General features: G+C 40.1%; 1 protein-coding gene across 2 annotated transcripts in view; it reads left to right on the forward strand.

The window, feature by feature from the left end:
- MYH9 (myosin heavy chain 9) overlaps positions 1 to 13,794 on the forward strand; it is a 72,167-nt gene that overhangs the window by 34,310 nt on the left and 24,063 nt on the right. For both annotated transcript variants that reach the window (XM_017823420.1, XM_017823421.1), the window contains 9 exons: positions 2,915 to 3,007; positions 3,692 to 3,755; positions 4,279 to 4,377; positions 5,247 to 5,390; positions 8,708 to 8,803; positions 9,880 to 9,998; positions 11,083 to 11,235; positions 12,424 to 12,597; positions 13,390 to 13,563. In XM_017823420.1, coding sequence (XP_017678909.1) covers positions 2,915 to 3,007; positions 3,692 to 3,755; positions 4,279 to 4,377; positions 5,247 to 5,390; positions 8,708 to 8,803; positions 9,880 to 9,998; positions 11,083 to 11,235; positions 12,424 to 12,597; positions 13,390 to 13,563 — 1,116 coding nt within the window. The remainder of the gene's footprint in view (positions 1 to 2,914; positions 3,008 to 3,691; positions 3,756 to 4,278; positions 4,378 to 5,246; positions 5,391 to 8,707; positions 8,804 to 9,879; positions 9,999 to 11,082; positions 11,236 to 12,423; positions 12,598 to 13,389; positions 13,564 to 13,794) is intronic.

The raw sequence follows: 13,794 nt of genomic DNA on the forward strand, positions 1-13,794 counted from the left end.
GATGTATAAAGCATATTCTTCAGCTCTAGCTCACTCATTTTGGAGGTAGTGATGCATTCCACCATTCTTTTCCAGTGCATTAGTATATTCAGCTAAATAGCTTCTACCTGCATGGTGTGACTACTAAGCACATTAAGGCTCCTTTGGGGGTGTACTAAATCTATTTAAATATTTGTAACAAAGGTTAAGTTACTGATGACCTTTCTCCTTTCCGTGTCCAGCCACTGTTGTTGGGATTCAGTTATTTGGTAATCTCTCCCATGACTGTGGAGAAGAATACAAAAGCAAATCCCTGAAGTGTAAAAAACTAAGCAACAAAAACCTCCAACAAACCAAACAAACAACCCAAACACCCTCACCCATATGTTTTTTTTTAAATTGCATGCTGTTACAGGTAGCTGTGATTTCTGGATGCCTTTCTCTATACTTTCTGAAGAATAAATGACTGGCAGAAGTTCTACCTTGCATACAAAATTTTCCAGAAAGTGTATGAGATGCAAAAAATTCAGAGTACAAGGTAGATGTCAAGGATTGTAGTTGCTTTAAATTGATGTTGTAACTTCAGAGCAGTAGAAATAGAAGAGTGTTGGACACTGCCCAGCCACAGGGTAACAGATCCGATGGCTTTTACAGCTTCTGTTTTCATGAGGAATATAGTACATACTTCAAATGCACACCAAGTATTAAACAAATTTGTTTCAGGTCAAGGAATGGCAATTACAGGTGCAAGAAAATTGGCAGCGTCTTAATGATAGGAACCTTAGAATTTCTAGAAAGCTTGTGATGGACAGGTCTGTGTTGTACAGGTTTTGCTTTGCAAAATACCCATTATATAAATAACAATAACAAGTATCTTCCATCAGTGGAAGGTAGCCATCAAAATTTAAGGTAAAAAACCCCAACAAACTCCACCCAAAAACCTCTTTTAAATTTTAAACATAATGAAATTGACTTTTAAACAAAGCGTGCTAGTGAGGAATGGATACGGTAATTGTAGACACTTAATCTTATGTGCCATTGCTGTGGCATGCTAAGAACTCGATTTTTCCCACTGTATCATGGTGCTATGGCAGGTCAGGAGGGCTCGCTGACTTAACCAACTCTTCAGCCTTTTCCTCTCCCTGTAGCTTGGTATTGTGGTGAGCCTGAGATGTCATTCGCTATGCCTATTGCTACCTTGGTGTTAAAGAGACATAAGCACCTCTAGCCCACAGTTTATCAACACCACCTTGAAACCAGTGACACTTTTTCCTGAGGTACTAAATAACAGGAGGCACTATAGTATGGATTTCCATAAACTTCTGATCTTTGTGTAGCTAAGTATGACCTTGGTTTTATTTTTAGCCAAATAATTAAAATAGATCTGTTATCAAAGCCTGATTTCTCTTCCTTTCTTGTTCCATAGTTGGGTTTAAATGCTATGTTGCTGTCATCTCTCACTTGAATAGTAATAGATTGCAGTCACAAAGGTCTAGAACTTCACTGCAGGATGGGGAAGAGGAATGGGGTGAGGGAAGAGCACTCCAACTTCAATACATGTGCCAGAACACAAGGGGAAATGTGACTGCCACACAGTTTCAAGGACTGAACCCTAGTTTCAAGGTTTTCTCCTCACAGTGCCACATTCTGGGTCTGTGCTGATGTCCCAGCTCAGGTTCCCTTACCAGGGCTAAGCCCCTAGTTGTAGATACTTGACAGTGAATGAAGATGTTTGCAGCAGCTGCCCCTTCTGTACTTGTGCAGTTCTGTAGGGGGTGAGGGTCTTGTTTGGCTCTGCACTTTGCAAGCATGAAGTGGAATGATTGTGGAAGTAAAAAGTAAAGACTTGTAGTTCATTGTACAGTTTCTCATATATCTTCCACCTTTTTTTATTGCATGTATTTTTAGAGACACTGTGTAAGAACTAATCTGTCTTTGAGAACAAATGGGAACAATTTTCCTTTAGAAATAACCTTAAATAGTTTTCCCATAAATTCCAGTTCTCACAAATCAAACGTCATTTCCATCTGTTATGCACAGGCAGTCTTGAGTACTTACTGATAACTGCTAAAAAGAGAAACATTAATCTAAACTGTAATTTTCTGTCTCCAGAGGCTTTTTAGGTGATCTTGAAATATATAGAACTCCATGCTTTTAGCACAGAGGACAAGTAATTTTTACAACAGCCAGGGATACATCTAGAGCCTGCAGGGAAAGGTGAATATGCTGCAGTGGTCTAGTACTTGGCAGGGATAAAGGTTCTGAATTTCTTTTTCTACAATTCCAGCATTTTGTGTTCCTTGAGGGGAGGAGTGTGTGAATATGGCAGCAGAATGCAAGCAATCATGCAGTTTGTGGGATACCACTAATCCTCTTTTTTGTGTGTGCCTCCTTACAAAGGAGGTTTTTCCTTGTTTGTATTTTGGAAGATGTAGACTCTTAAAAAAGTGCAAGCATTTTTGCCTTCTCTTTGTTTTTTATAAAACATTAGGCCTTTTCAGACTAACTATTACTAGCAGCATTCAGAGCTGTCTTTAAGTAGCAAGACAGGATTTTCCTCACTCTTCCAGCCTATGTGGCAGTACACTTCTGGGATGAGGGCCTGGTCTTGGATGGTATGGTGTTTCACTTTAATCCTGGGAAGTCTGCGGGATGTTACAGCCAATGGCTTTGAAGGGCTTCTTGTTAACAGAAAGACAGCACTGCGATGTGCTTGTGTTGAGGAAGGGAATAAGGCCATATTTGTGACTGTTTCTGTTTCACCCAGATAACTAATGAGTCTCCTTCGAAGGTTTAAGTGATCATCTCCTAAGGTTTAATATGGCTTCTCTACAGCAGATGCCAACTAGTGTGAATTGAAACTGCAACGCTGGTTTGACCCAAGGTTAATGCAATGAAGTGCTACCTACTTTATTAATTTTGGATTTTTCTCTAGGGAGAACTGGAGAGACAGTTGCTCCAGGCTAATCCCATCCTGGAGGCCTTTGGAAATGCCAAGACAGTCAAGAACGACAACTCCTCAAGATTCGTGAGTATTACTGTCTGTCATCAGTGCCCGTATTCTGTGCTTTCCAGAGGGAAGACTTGTTCTGCTTTTTGATGAATTGCTGTCAGGGACAGGATAATTGTCTGTGAGTGATTCCTTCAAATTAATCTGGGAAGTCAATTTCATTCAGTCAGTTATCCAGAATAGATCAGTTAGGTCTCTAGAATGAAGAAACGAGAGCCTATGCCAGGATCACTTATGCTGATTTTTATTGTAAGTAGTTAGTCAGTTTTATCCTGGAGAGCAAATACTGTTCCTTATTTTGTTTCCTCTGGACAGCAATGGGTAACATCTGAGAAGGCAGGTGGGGGAGCTGGAGCTAACTGACAATGGTTGAAGCTAACACTGAAGGAGGTGGAACTGTCTAGATAACATGTGAAACTGAAGGGACCCTGGTTGTAGGAAATCTAGATTGAAACATAGTGAGTTTGAACTGTAGACTGCCAGAAAGTCAGAGATGTCTGGAGGTGTTTGGTGTCTTGTTGTTAAATCGCTGTTGTGATCAGCAGGCATTGCCTATTGGCTGACCTTAGGTTTTGCCTAAAACCTGCCTGACCTGTTCTGAGTTTCCTTTCCTGGATTAAAAACAGGAGGTTTACTTTTTTTGTTTATTGGTGTTACCAGATAGAATGAATACTAATTATAATGCTATTATTTTCCTCTTAGGGCAAATTCATCAGAATCAACTTTGATGTCAATGGCTACATTGTTGGAGCCAATATTGAGACCTGTATCCTTTCTGTAACCACTTGAAAGAAGAAGTTAAAGGCACCTGATAATGGCACTTAGCACTCTCGACTTTACCTGGTTGAGAAAGCAATAGGAAGCACTCTAAATTTATGCTAGCAAGATCACTGTTGTAGTCTCCTGTTTCCTCATATAGTCGTTTGTGACCTTTGTGATCGTGGTGGGGTATTTTCTGAATGAATGAATTCTAATCTTAAGGGATTGAAATGCAAGCATAAACTGCAGTAATATGAATAGGTTTGGAATAAGTCATTCTCGCTTCTGTCTAAGGCAAGTGGGGATGGATGGCCACTGTTTTTCTGGTTTTTATCAGTTAAGTCTCTCTTACCACAGTCATCATTCAGAGGCTAGTAAAACTAAGACCAGAAGCACAGGGGGTTGTTGATTGCTAAGTCAATACCCCTGTCAACTGGCATGAGGAGAATGTCAGGCAATATGAGTTTTTTCTCCTACCATAGAATAGGAAGTGATTTGTATGTCCTGTCATATACCTTGACTCTCTGAAGATCTGCTGGAGAAGTCACGTGCAATTCGCCAGGCCAAAGAGGAGAGAACCTTCCACATCTTTTACTACCTGCTCTCTGGGGCAGGGGAGCATTTGAAGAGTAAGTATGGTTGTGTTGTGATGAATGAATCCCATAATTACAACAACAGACGGTTCAAAACACTTGTAGACTAGGACCTGTTCCTTCACAGTTCCTTGTCTTGGCCTTTTAGATATGGTCAGCTCTCCTCCACTTCTTTCATGCACTCATACATCTATCTGCCCTCCCCCCGCACTTCTCAGTTCCTGAAAACTTGCTTCTCTGGTTCCTTCCTGCACTTGTCTCCGTGCCAGCAATGACTCTACGCCCTTCCTTATCTAAATCACTGTCCCGTGTTTAGTCTAGTCTTGCATGATGTAAACTATTCTAGTGCAGGAATGGTCCTACAGGGATGTACTCAGTGTTTAACTGAGTGGAGCAAATCTGCAAGCAGCTAAGCAGCTCTACCAGTCTGGGATCCTAGTACACCTAGCTTTAATACGTCAGCCTAGTAACCAGGCTCTGTGTTATGCAAGAGCTGCAAATTGATCTGGAGGGAAGGACACAAGGAGAGGACTTTCTCATAGTAGCTACTGTTTCAAGAGCTATATATTAACTTTTATCTAACTTGAAACAAATGAGGTATCTGAAATTAAAGGCAAATTTACTTTCAAATTAATCCCTGCTTCTTATAGACTTAGGGCATAATGATGATTGACACTGCTTTGGTGGAGTAGTCCAGAGGAAGGAATAGAAAAAAATGAGACAGAAAAACTCTGATTTTATCTAAAATACATTAAATGTTCAGCCCGCAGTAAAACGGGGCTTAATCCCATATTCATCCAGTGCCTGGTAGTATATGAGAGTCAGAAATTTTTCTTGGTGGTAGCTTGTTGTCTGTTTAAAAAAAACCAAAAACATAGTAACTTCTTTCTCAATTCTTTCCTAAGACGATCTGCTGCTGGAGCCTTACAACAAATACCGCTTCCTTTCCAATGGGCACGTTACGATCCCAGGCCAGCAAGACAAAGACATGTTTCTGGAGACCATGGAGGCAATGAAGATCATGGGCATCCCAGATGAAGAGCAGATAGGTATGAATATGCAAGGAACAAAAGAGGGAACAGATCATGTCTCTGGAGCTTTTTTGTTCTGAGGTTCTTTTTTTATTTTAATTTGGGTGGGTTTTTTTTTTAGTTTGTTTGTTTGCTTTTTGTTTAGATTTTTTTTTTTTTGTTTAGTTTTGTTTGTGTTCATTCCTGCTCCCTGTGCTCCAAGTGAACAGTGTGCAAGTAATAAAATTTAGTGGCTTTGGAGAGACCCACCTCTGGATCTACCAGCACAGTTTCAGTTTATACAGTTCACTATAGGAGTCAAGCAGCTAATGAAAACATGCTTCTTGCTGTTTTTGTTCCCAGTCTGAGGGCTGTATACCCAGTTTGTGAATGACACATCCAAGATACAAGAATCCCCTCAATTCTCTTGTGCAATGCAAGGCTTGTGTGCTCCTCCTATCCCTAAGCAGCGGCTTTAAAGTATCTAATCCAACCACTGCTGGATTAGTCCTTTGAGAATGGGCTGGTCATAGTGCCTTTCTTTCCAGCTTAACACTGAACTGCTGATCAGAAATTAATATTGTCTGATACTGGGAGCACAGTTCCATGACAGGGAAGATGGAATTGCATTCAGCCAGCACAAAGTGCAGTGATATGTATTCACCAGCGCTCTGTGCTCTCTTTCATGATCTGCCTCACTGTTTCAGAATCAGTGTTCTGTAAAATCTCACTTTCCAAATGTATATGGTCTTCTAAAACTAGGACTATTATTCTCTATGCTGAAGCAAGCAAGCATCTGTGGTGGTTTGAGGTCACCACCTCCTCTGCTGGAGGTTGCAGCTCTTGTGGCTGTAGGGAATATATGCCTCTGCCTTAAATATTGCTCTTCACAGTCCAGCCTACTAAAAATCCATGCTGTTGTTATCCACAGTTTAATAGCCTTCTTGATATTCTGGATCATCTGAGGCTGAAACTGCTGTATGAGGAGAAGAGAAACTTGCTTAAACCAAATAAAAAAATTGGCAGCCTAATTCGTTGTCAGGATGTCCTCCTATGCTCGGTTTTTTGAGTTGTTTTTTAATGTATGCTCTAGGGCATGTCTTTGCTGTCACATAGATGAGCTATGGGTTCCAGCCACTACAGCAAAAATAGCTTTAGTGTTTTGTACTTGCTCTTCAAAGGGTCAAGTGCCTTAATGTTCCTTACAGGCTTGGAAGAACTGCCTAGCTGTGTGGCAGATGTAAAATCTAAACACTATCTTTATTTATAAGACCATATCAAAATAAGATGTCTGTTCAGGTGCTAGGACTCCAGATGCAGCCATCAAACCACTGAATTTCATAACATGCCTCTAGGAACATAGAATCATATAATATCCTGAGTTAGAGGGAACTCAGAATAGTCATTGAAGATCAGCATCCTGGCTCTGCACAGGGCCACCCCAAGAATCACACCATGTGCCTGAAAGCATTTTCTAAACACTTCAACTCTGATGGCCTTGGTGCTGTGACTGCTTCCCTGGGGAGCCTGTTCCAATGTTTTTTTCCTAAGATCCAGCATAAACCTTCCCTGACATAGCTTCAGGCCATTCCTTTGGGTCCTTCACTGGTCACCAAAGAGAAGTGTAGTGCCTGCCCCTCCACTTCCCCTTGTAAAGGAACTGTAGGCTGCAATGAGGTCTTCCCTCAGTCTCCTCCAAGCTAAACAAGCCAAGTGACCTCGGCCACTCCTCCTTCAGCTTCCCCTCAAGGCTCTTAACTATCTTCATAGCCTTTCTTTGAACACTCCATAATAGCTTCATATCTTTCTTTTATTGTAGCACCCAAAACTGCACACAGGACTTGAGGTGAGGCTCCACGAGTGCAGAGTAGAGCAGGGCAATCACAAACATATGTTTACTCCTAATGTAGCACATATGGAGCCTTTGTCTGCTCTCTTATCAAAAGGATATTTGTTTTAAAACAAATCTTTCAGTAATAGTGTTGTGGTTTAACTCCAGCCAGCAGCTGCTCACTCACTCTCCCCCAGTGGGAAGGGGGAGAGAATCAAAAGAGTAAAAGGGAGAAAACTTGTGGGTCATGGTAAAGACAGTTTAACAGGTAAAGCAAAAGCTGCACATGCAAGCGAAGCAAGGCCAAACAAGGAATTCATTCACCACTTCCCATGGGCAGGCAGGTGTTTAGCCATCCCCAGGAAAGCAGGGCTCCATCATGCATAACAGTGACTTGGGAAGACAAACACCATCACTCCCAATGTCCCCCCCTTCCATCTTCTTTCCTCAGCTTTAAATGTTGAGCATGATGTCATTTTGTAGGGACCCCTTGCATCAGCTGGGGTCACGTGAACCTGCTCTGTCCTCTCCCAACTTCTTGTGCACCCCCAGCCTCCTCACTGGAAAGCAGAAAAGGCCTTGACTCTATGTAGCACTGCTCAGCAGTAACTAAAACATCCCTGTGTCATGAATGCTGTTTCCAGCACAAATCCAGAACACACCCCCCTAACAGCTACTGTGAAGAAAATTAATTCTATCTCACCCAAAACCAGCCCAAACAGGTAGAAATTGGGGGATAAAAAAATCTTTGGTATAAGATCCCCTTTGCAAGTGACTGGCAGTTTATTTTGCTCAAGGCAACTAGAAGATATTATCCAGTGAGCTTTGATTGAGACACGGTCAAAACTGAATTGAGACTGTGGCATCAAAAAATGTCTTTCCTGTCCTGGCACCTGGTATTGCTTTTATGACGTGCACCATTTGAAGAGTATGAATACATCATTAGCAATAGGGTGGGGTGCTTCAGCATGTAATTAGTAATACTTACAGTATGGGCACTTTCTCCTACATCCTGCTGCCTTCCATATGTTATAATGTATGTCTCTAAGGACTACAGATCTTGGTCAGGGAGCTGAAAGTGTAACAGGGTTAAAGAAAAAAATTCTTCTTTAATTGGTTTGTGCTCTTAACTATCTCTTTCCTGTGTTTAACAGTAATCATTGAGGAAATTGAGTATTGTATTCATTGAGTGAGTTTTGACCCTCTAACTGAGAACAAATGTTTTATCAAAAAATGCAGGTGATTTAGGTGGCTCACTGCCCTCAGTCCCATCTCTCACTGTTCTATAGTGATGTTGAGAATGGGTAAATTTCTAGGCTGTGTAATCTTGCACAGAAAAGATAAGGCAAGTTCTGTGTCCTGAATGGGAGTCATGTAAAGGAATTGTCTGTAGTGTTTTTTTTCAGAAGCATCTTTGGGATGTTGAGGAGGGCCTCTTAACCATGTCAGGAAAGGTAACTGGGTCATATCAGGGCTTTCAGTGATGTCTGACACTGAGTTGTTATTATTATTATTATTTTAAAAGGTCTGCTGAAGGTTATCTCAGGTGTTCTTCAACTTGGCAACATAGTCTTCAAGAAGGAGCGTAATACAGACCAAGCCTCTATGCCAGACAATACAGGTAACCAATCTCCTCTTCCCCACCAAAGAAAAGTGCAGAAAAAAGCCTACAGGAAGTTCTTGAAAGTAGGAGAATGTATTACAGTATGTATGGAATGCTGAAATCCTGTTTTTCTATAAGGTGAATTATTTGCCAAAGGAGCTGGCATGCTCCATACAAATACACACTGTTTTGCCAGGCGTGTGTTTGCAGCCACCCACGGGCAGGAATGTGGCACTGTTCTTGTGTCAGGGCTAGGCAGGAAGTACATGTGATGACCAGATGAAAAGGATTACTCTACTGGAATATGTTGAGTGTTTGTGTGTTTTAACCAAGCTGGAATAATTGCTCCTTCAAACTTATATTATCAGACTTTAAGGAATGTTCTTTGCTGACAGTAGTAGTCTTGTAACTGTAAGAGTGAAGTGGTGAATAGTTTTGTGGTGGATGTAAAGTATGTGTACATATTTTAATTGCACTGCCCGTTGTTGCATGTGTAAATAGTACCATGTTTCATATGATAGAAGACTATCTGTTGGAAGATTTAACTCTTAGACCTTCATTGTAGATGTAAAGCAGAAATAGAAAAGGTGCTAATTTATCACTGTTTATTTTTTTGGCTATATTACTGAAAATATGCTCTAACTGCCATTTTGCGGAGGAGAGTAAACCATTTGGGTTTTGGATCTTGAATCTGAAATACAGAGTTGCCTCAAAGACTAATGAGTAGATGAGGACAGAACAGTTATCTTGATTAAGAAATCTATTATGTGATGTATTTTTAAATTGATTACAGACGAATTTTCTAAATCTTCTGTGTTATGATTTAGTGTTATGAATCTGTTGCTTCAAATTTGCTCTTGTGGATTCTGGAGAAAATCAGTAACCTGTAGAATGGGTTGCAAGAGAGTTTTCTTGGATTTTTTTGATTAGGAAGACACTTTGTCTCAGCAACCTGTTCTTCATTTAACATTTTTTTGTAAGCTCTTTCTTAATTTTTCTAAATTTTTTTTCCCTGAATGTTTTTCTTTTTCTCTTGTTTTCTGTGAGAAAAACAAAATAATATTAATCTCTTTGTTTCCTCTTCTCATCTTCAGCGGCTCAGAAAGTGTCTCACCTTTTGGGTATCAATGTGACAGATTTCACTAGAGGCATCCTGACTCCTCGCATCAAAGTTGGACGAGATTATGTGCAGAAAGCTCAGACCAAAGAGCAGGTATGTGTTCTCTAAAAATGAGCAAGTACTTTGGTCTAATCTTACCACCACAAAGCTAATGAATGTATTAGAGGTTTCTGTGGTGTTTATTAACCATCTTTATGACTACACATAATACACTTGAATAATGTAGCATATATATTTTTTCTAGTATTTGCTCATTTGATCTGTGTAAAGATAGAAATCACCCTGCCCCTATAGCACTTTTTCTTGTCTTAAAAAAAAACCACAAAAAAAAGCCCAAGTCCCCTAATGTTGGTGACTGGCTGTCTGTAGGGAATAAGTTCTTTCAGTGTGGTGTGCAAGGGTGACATTTTTGAGTTGGTGTAATACAAAAAGCACTATGTTCGAGTAGGTCAGCTACAAGGATGGAAAAATTTGCTTCTCACCCTTGAAATTGATTGGAAATTTTGTAATGCTCTTGAGTCTGGTTGTTCTCTAAATGAAGCCTGACCTAGGAGCTAGTGGCTGCTTGAATGGAGCAAAGCCCCTGTGCTTACTCACTGCCCAGCTTCCTTATGAACACATCCCTATTCTTTAAGTAATGAAACATGCCCTCATAACATGGAAGGGATTGGGACGAGATTGAAGGCTATAAACAGTCACAGATTGCCTTTGCATGCTGCCTTTGCATTTTGATGTTTAATTTCTTAGTACACGTGGTATTTATGTCAAACACAGGTAGGGTGGTGTCAGGGAGGGATTTGGCTTCACAAATCCAAAGTTACAAAAGAATTTAAATTCTTTTCTTTGGGCTTGTGAAACACCATGTTATTACAGTCTTTTTGGAGGTGATTAGCTTTTCTTTCTTTAATTCCAGCTCTTGGTTTCTCCAACAGTCAGGATCCTGAAATTTTGTTTTGACATGCTAATTTAGAGACAAATTCTTTGCTCTCGTATATGGGGCTGTATGCCATCTGCTTTTCATTGGGAATAACCTCTGAAATAAGCCTTGTTTGCTGAATTTGGTGGTGCAGAGAAAAATCTCAGACTACAGTTGGGCCGTTAGGTCCTGAAACAGTGTACTCTGTGCCTTTCTTTGGTTTATAATGTAACTCCTGATGTTCATCTTTTTGCTACTTAGGCTGATTTTGCCATTGAAGCGCTGGCTAAAGCCACTTACGAACGTATGTTCCGGTGGCTGGTTATGCGGATCAACAAAGCACTGGATAAGACCAAGCGACAGGGTGCATCCTTCATTGGAATCCTTGACATTGCTGGCTTTGAGATTTTTGAGGTAAGGAGATGTCAGGTCCTTGCACTCAGTACAGTTTAATATGGAGCAAAGACCGCTGAAGGACATAATTTTAAAACTGGAAAATAACATAGTTTTGGAAAGGATGTGTATTCCACAAAAAAAGCATAAAATCTCTTGAAGGATAAGTGCAGGAGAGGAAGAGCTGAAGGAAAGTTGAGGAAGAGATGAGAGAGAGGGGAAGTGGGAGCTCCTTCTACAGGTGACAATGAACTGTTAGGTCAAACCTTTATCAGATTCTATGAAACAATTTTAGAATGTGACTTTGCATTATACTTAATCTGAAGTAACCACAGACTGCCATCAGAAAAGAAGTATTCTGCTGTTATCCCAGCCAGGCAGCTCCTGTCAACCTGTGTTATGCTGGATCTAGTTCATGTGCAATTGCACCATTTATTCATGAAATGGAAAACTAGGGCACAGAAAAGTTGATTTTTTTTTTCCAACTTTTTTTTTGTTGTTGTTTGTTTGTTTGTTTTGTTTTGTTTCCTTCCCCCTCTCTGATTGGTGTACCTTTGGTTTCATGGTTGGTGGATCTCATAAATAGGAGAAGAGCAGAAATAACATGGTTAGGAATTACTGAAATATGGAGAAAGTAGAACTGGGCATTCTCTTTAGAAGCTACATTATCTTTTGTGTGGTCTAACATAAAAATGCACTGTAGGTTATTTATCTTGTCCTTACTGTTTGAAGAATTTTAGAAATTTTGAAGAAATGTCCCTCACTTTCCTTGCTCTGATTTTATGTATGAGGATTAAAAAGGGACTTTCCAGTCCATACGCTTTTAGGAATTTGTCTTCAGGCTTCTGTTGCTTCCTCTTCGTATGAAGAGGATTTGTCAGCTCTGCATTTGTGAGAAGACCAGAGTCTTTTCTATTCCTGGGTTAAGCAGCTGCAGTAATTCTTCTGCTGTTTACAACTAAACATTCTTTTGCAAAGTCTGAGGAACAAAGTGTATGAACTTCCCTAGGGATTGCAGCAGTGATGCAGTGGCACGTGACAGTACAGGCAGTTCATAACCAAAGAGGTTATTGACAATGGACTGTCTGCCCCACACAGAACACTGGCTTAAATTCCTCAACTACAGATACAATCTTTTGTGCTAAGAGAATAGTAGGTGTGTCTACAAAAGCAATTGTTCAAACATCTGTCTGCCTTTTTCTTCATTAGCTGAACTCCTTTGAGCAGTTGTGTATTAACTACACAAATGAAAAGTTGCAGCAGCTCTTTAACCACACCATGTTCATTCTGGAGCAAGAGGAGTACCAGAGGGAGGGCATTGAGTGGAATTTCATTGACTTTGGCCTGGATCTGCAGCCCTGCATTGACCTCATAGAGAAACCGGTAAGCTTGTTGTTCTACCATGGAGCAGCAAGAAATGGCTGCACTGATTTTGTCACTGAGGACATCACCTCTACCTGTAGACTGGAAACTGACCTTCTAGCTTTTGTGATTTTCTACTGATACTGTGATGATTAGAAGCAGAAATGAACAGTTTCTTCTTTGTCTGAAAGTCTGTTACCAATAGAGCTGTTAGTATCAGTTCTGTAGGAAATACTGCATGAAAATAGATATAGACAGACACTTTTTCCTCTCACTAAATTGTCTTCATTTGTGTATATCTGCATAGTACTAGATGTATGTGTAGCTTTCCATAAATAGTGTAAAGTTACTTAACTACAGGTGTGATGAGAAGCTGTGAATCACTGTTGCTTTCATTCTGCTCTAATGAAACTTAAAAATTTATAAATTTCCTAATAGATGTTAGAACAGTAAGAACTAGTTTTTAAAATTTTCTCCTATGGCATTCTGCATTTAGACACCTGGATATATTTAGAGAACGGTGTGATAATGTTTCTTTTATTAAAAAAAGATTTTTTTTCCCCAAAAAACAACCTAGACAAATGTCACAGAAGAGACTTTCTCATAAAAGTGGTCAGAATTCATATGAGGATATTGAAGAATTATTAACAATTTCTATTATTAAGGAAGTAGTTAAACTGATACCACACAACAGGTGAATGTGATGTGGGTCAGGCTTAGGAATCCTTTTTCTTTCTCCTCTAGCCATCTAAAGGTGTTAGTTATTGGTGTAGTCATGTATTTAATGATGTTGTGATGTTTCCCTTCTTTAAGGCTGGGCCTCCTGGTATACTGGCCCTGCTGGATGAAGAGTGCTGGTTCCCAAAAGCGACAGACAAAAGCTTTGTGGAAAAAGTTGTGCAAGAACAAGGCACCCACCCCAAATTTCAGAAGCCAAAACAGCTGAAAGACAAAGCTGACTTCTGTATCATACATTATGCTGGCAAGGTAAAGAATAGTTAAAATGTGAACACTGGAATGTCTACTGTATTTTGTAATGTATAACCACTGCTTCTTAGAAATGGCTACTCACCAAAATGGTTGCCTATGAGAAACCATTGGAAGATTCCATGAAATTGTTCCATTGCTATGGACCTTACAGTGCCTAAGGGGATTTGCCTGCAAGTTTATATCTATCTGTTTATCTATCTATCTACCTATCTGTCTGTGATCTTAAAC

The sequence above is a fragment of the Lepidothrix coronata genome, unplaced genomic scaffold (genome assembly GCF_001604755.1).
Source record: "Lepidothrix coronata isolate B3197 unplaced genomic scaffold, Lepidothrix_coronata-1.0 Scaffold102, whole genome shotgun sequence".
In the NCBI taxonomy this organism is placed as follows: Eukaryota; Metazoa; Chordata; class Aves; order Passeriformes; family Pipridae; genus Lepidothrix; species Lepidothrix coronata.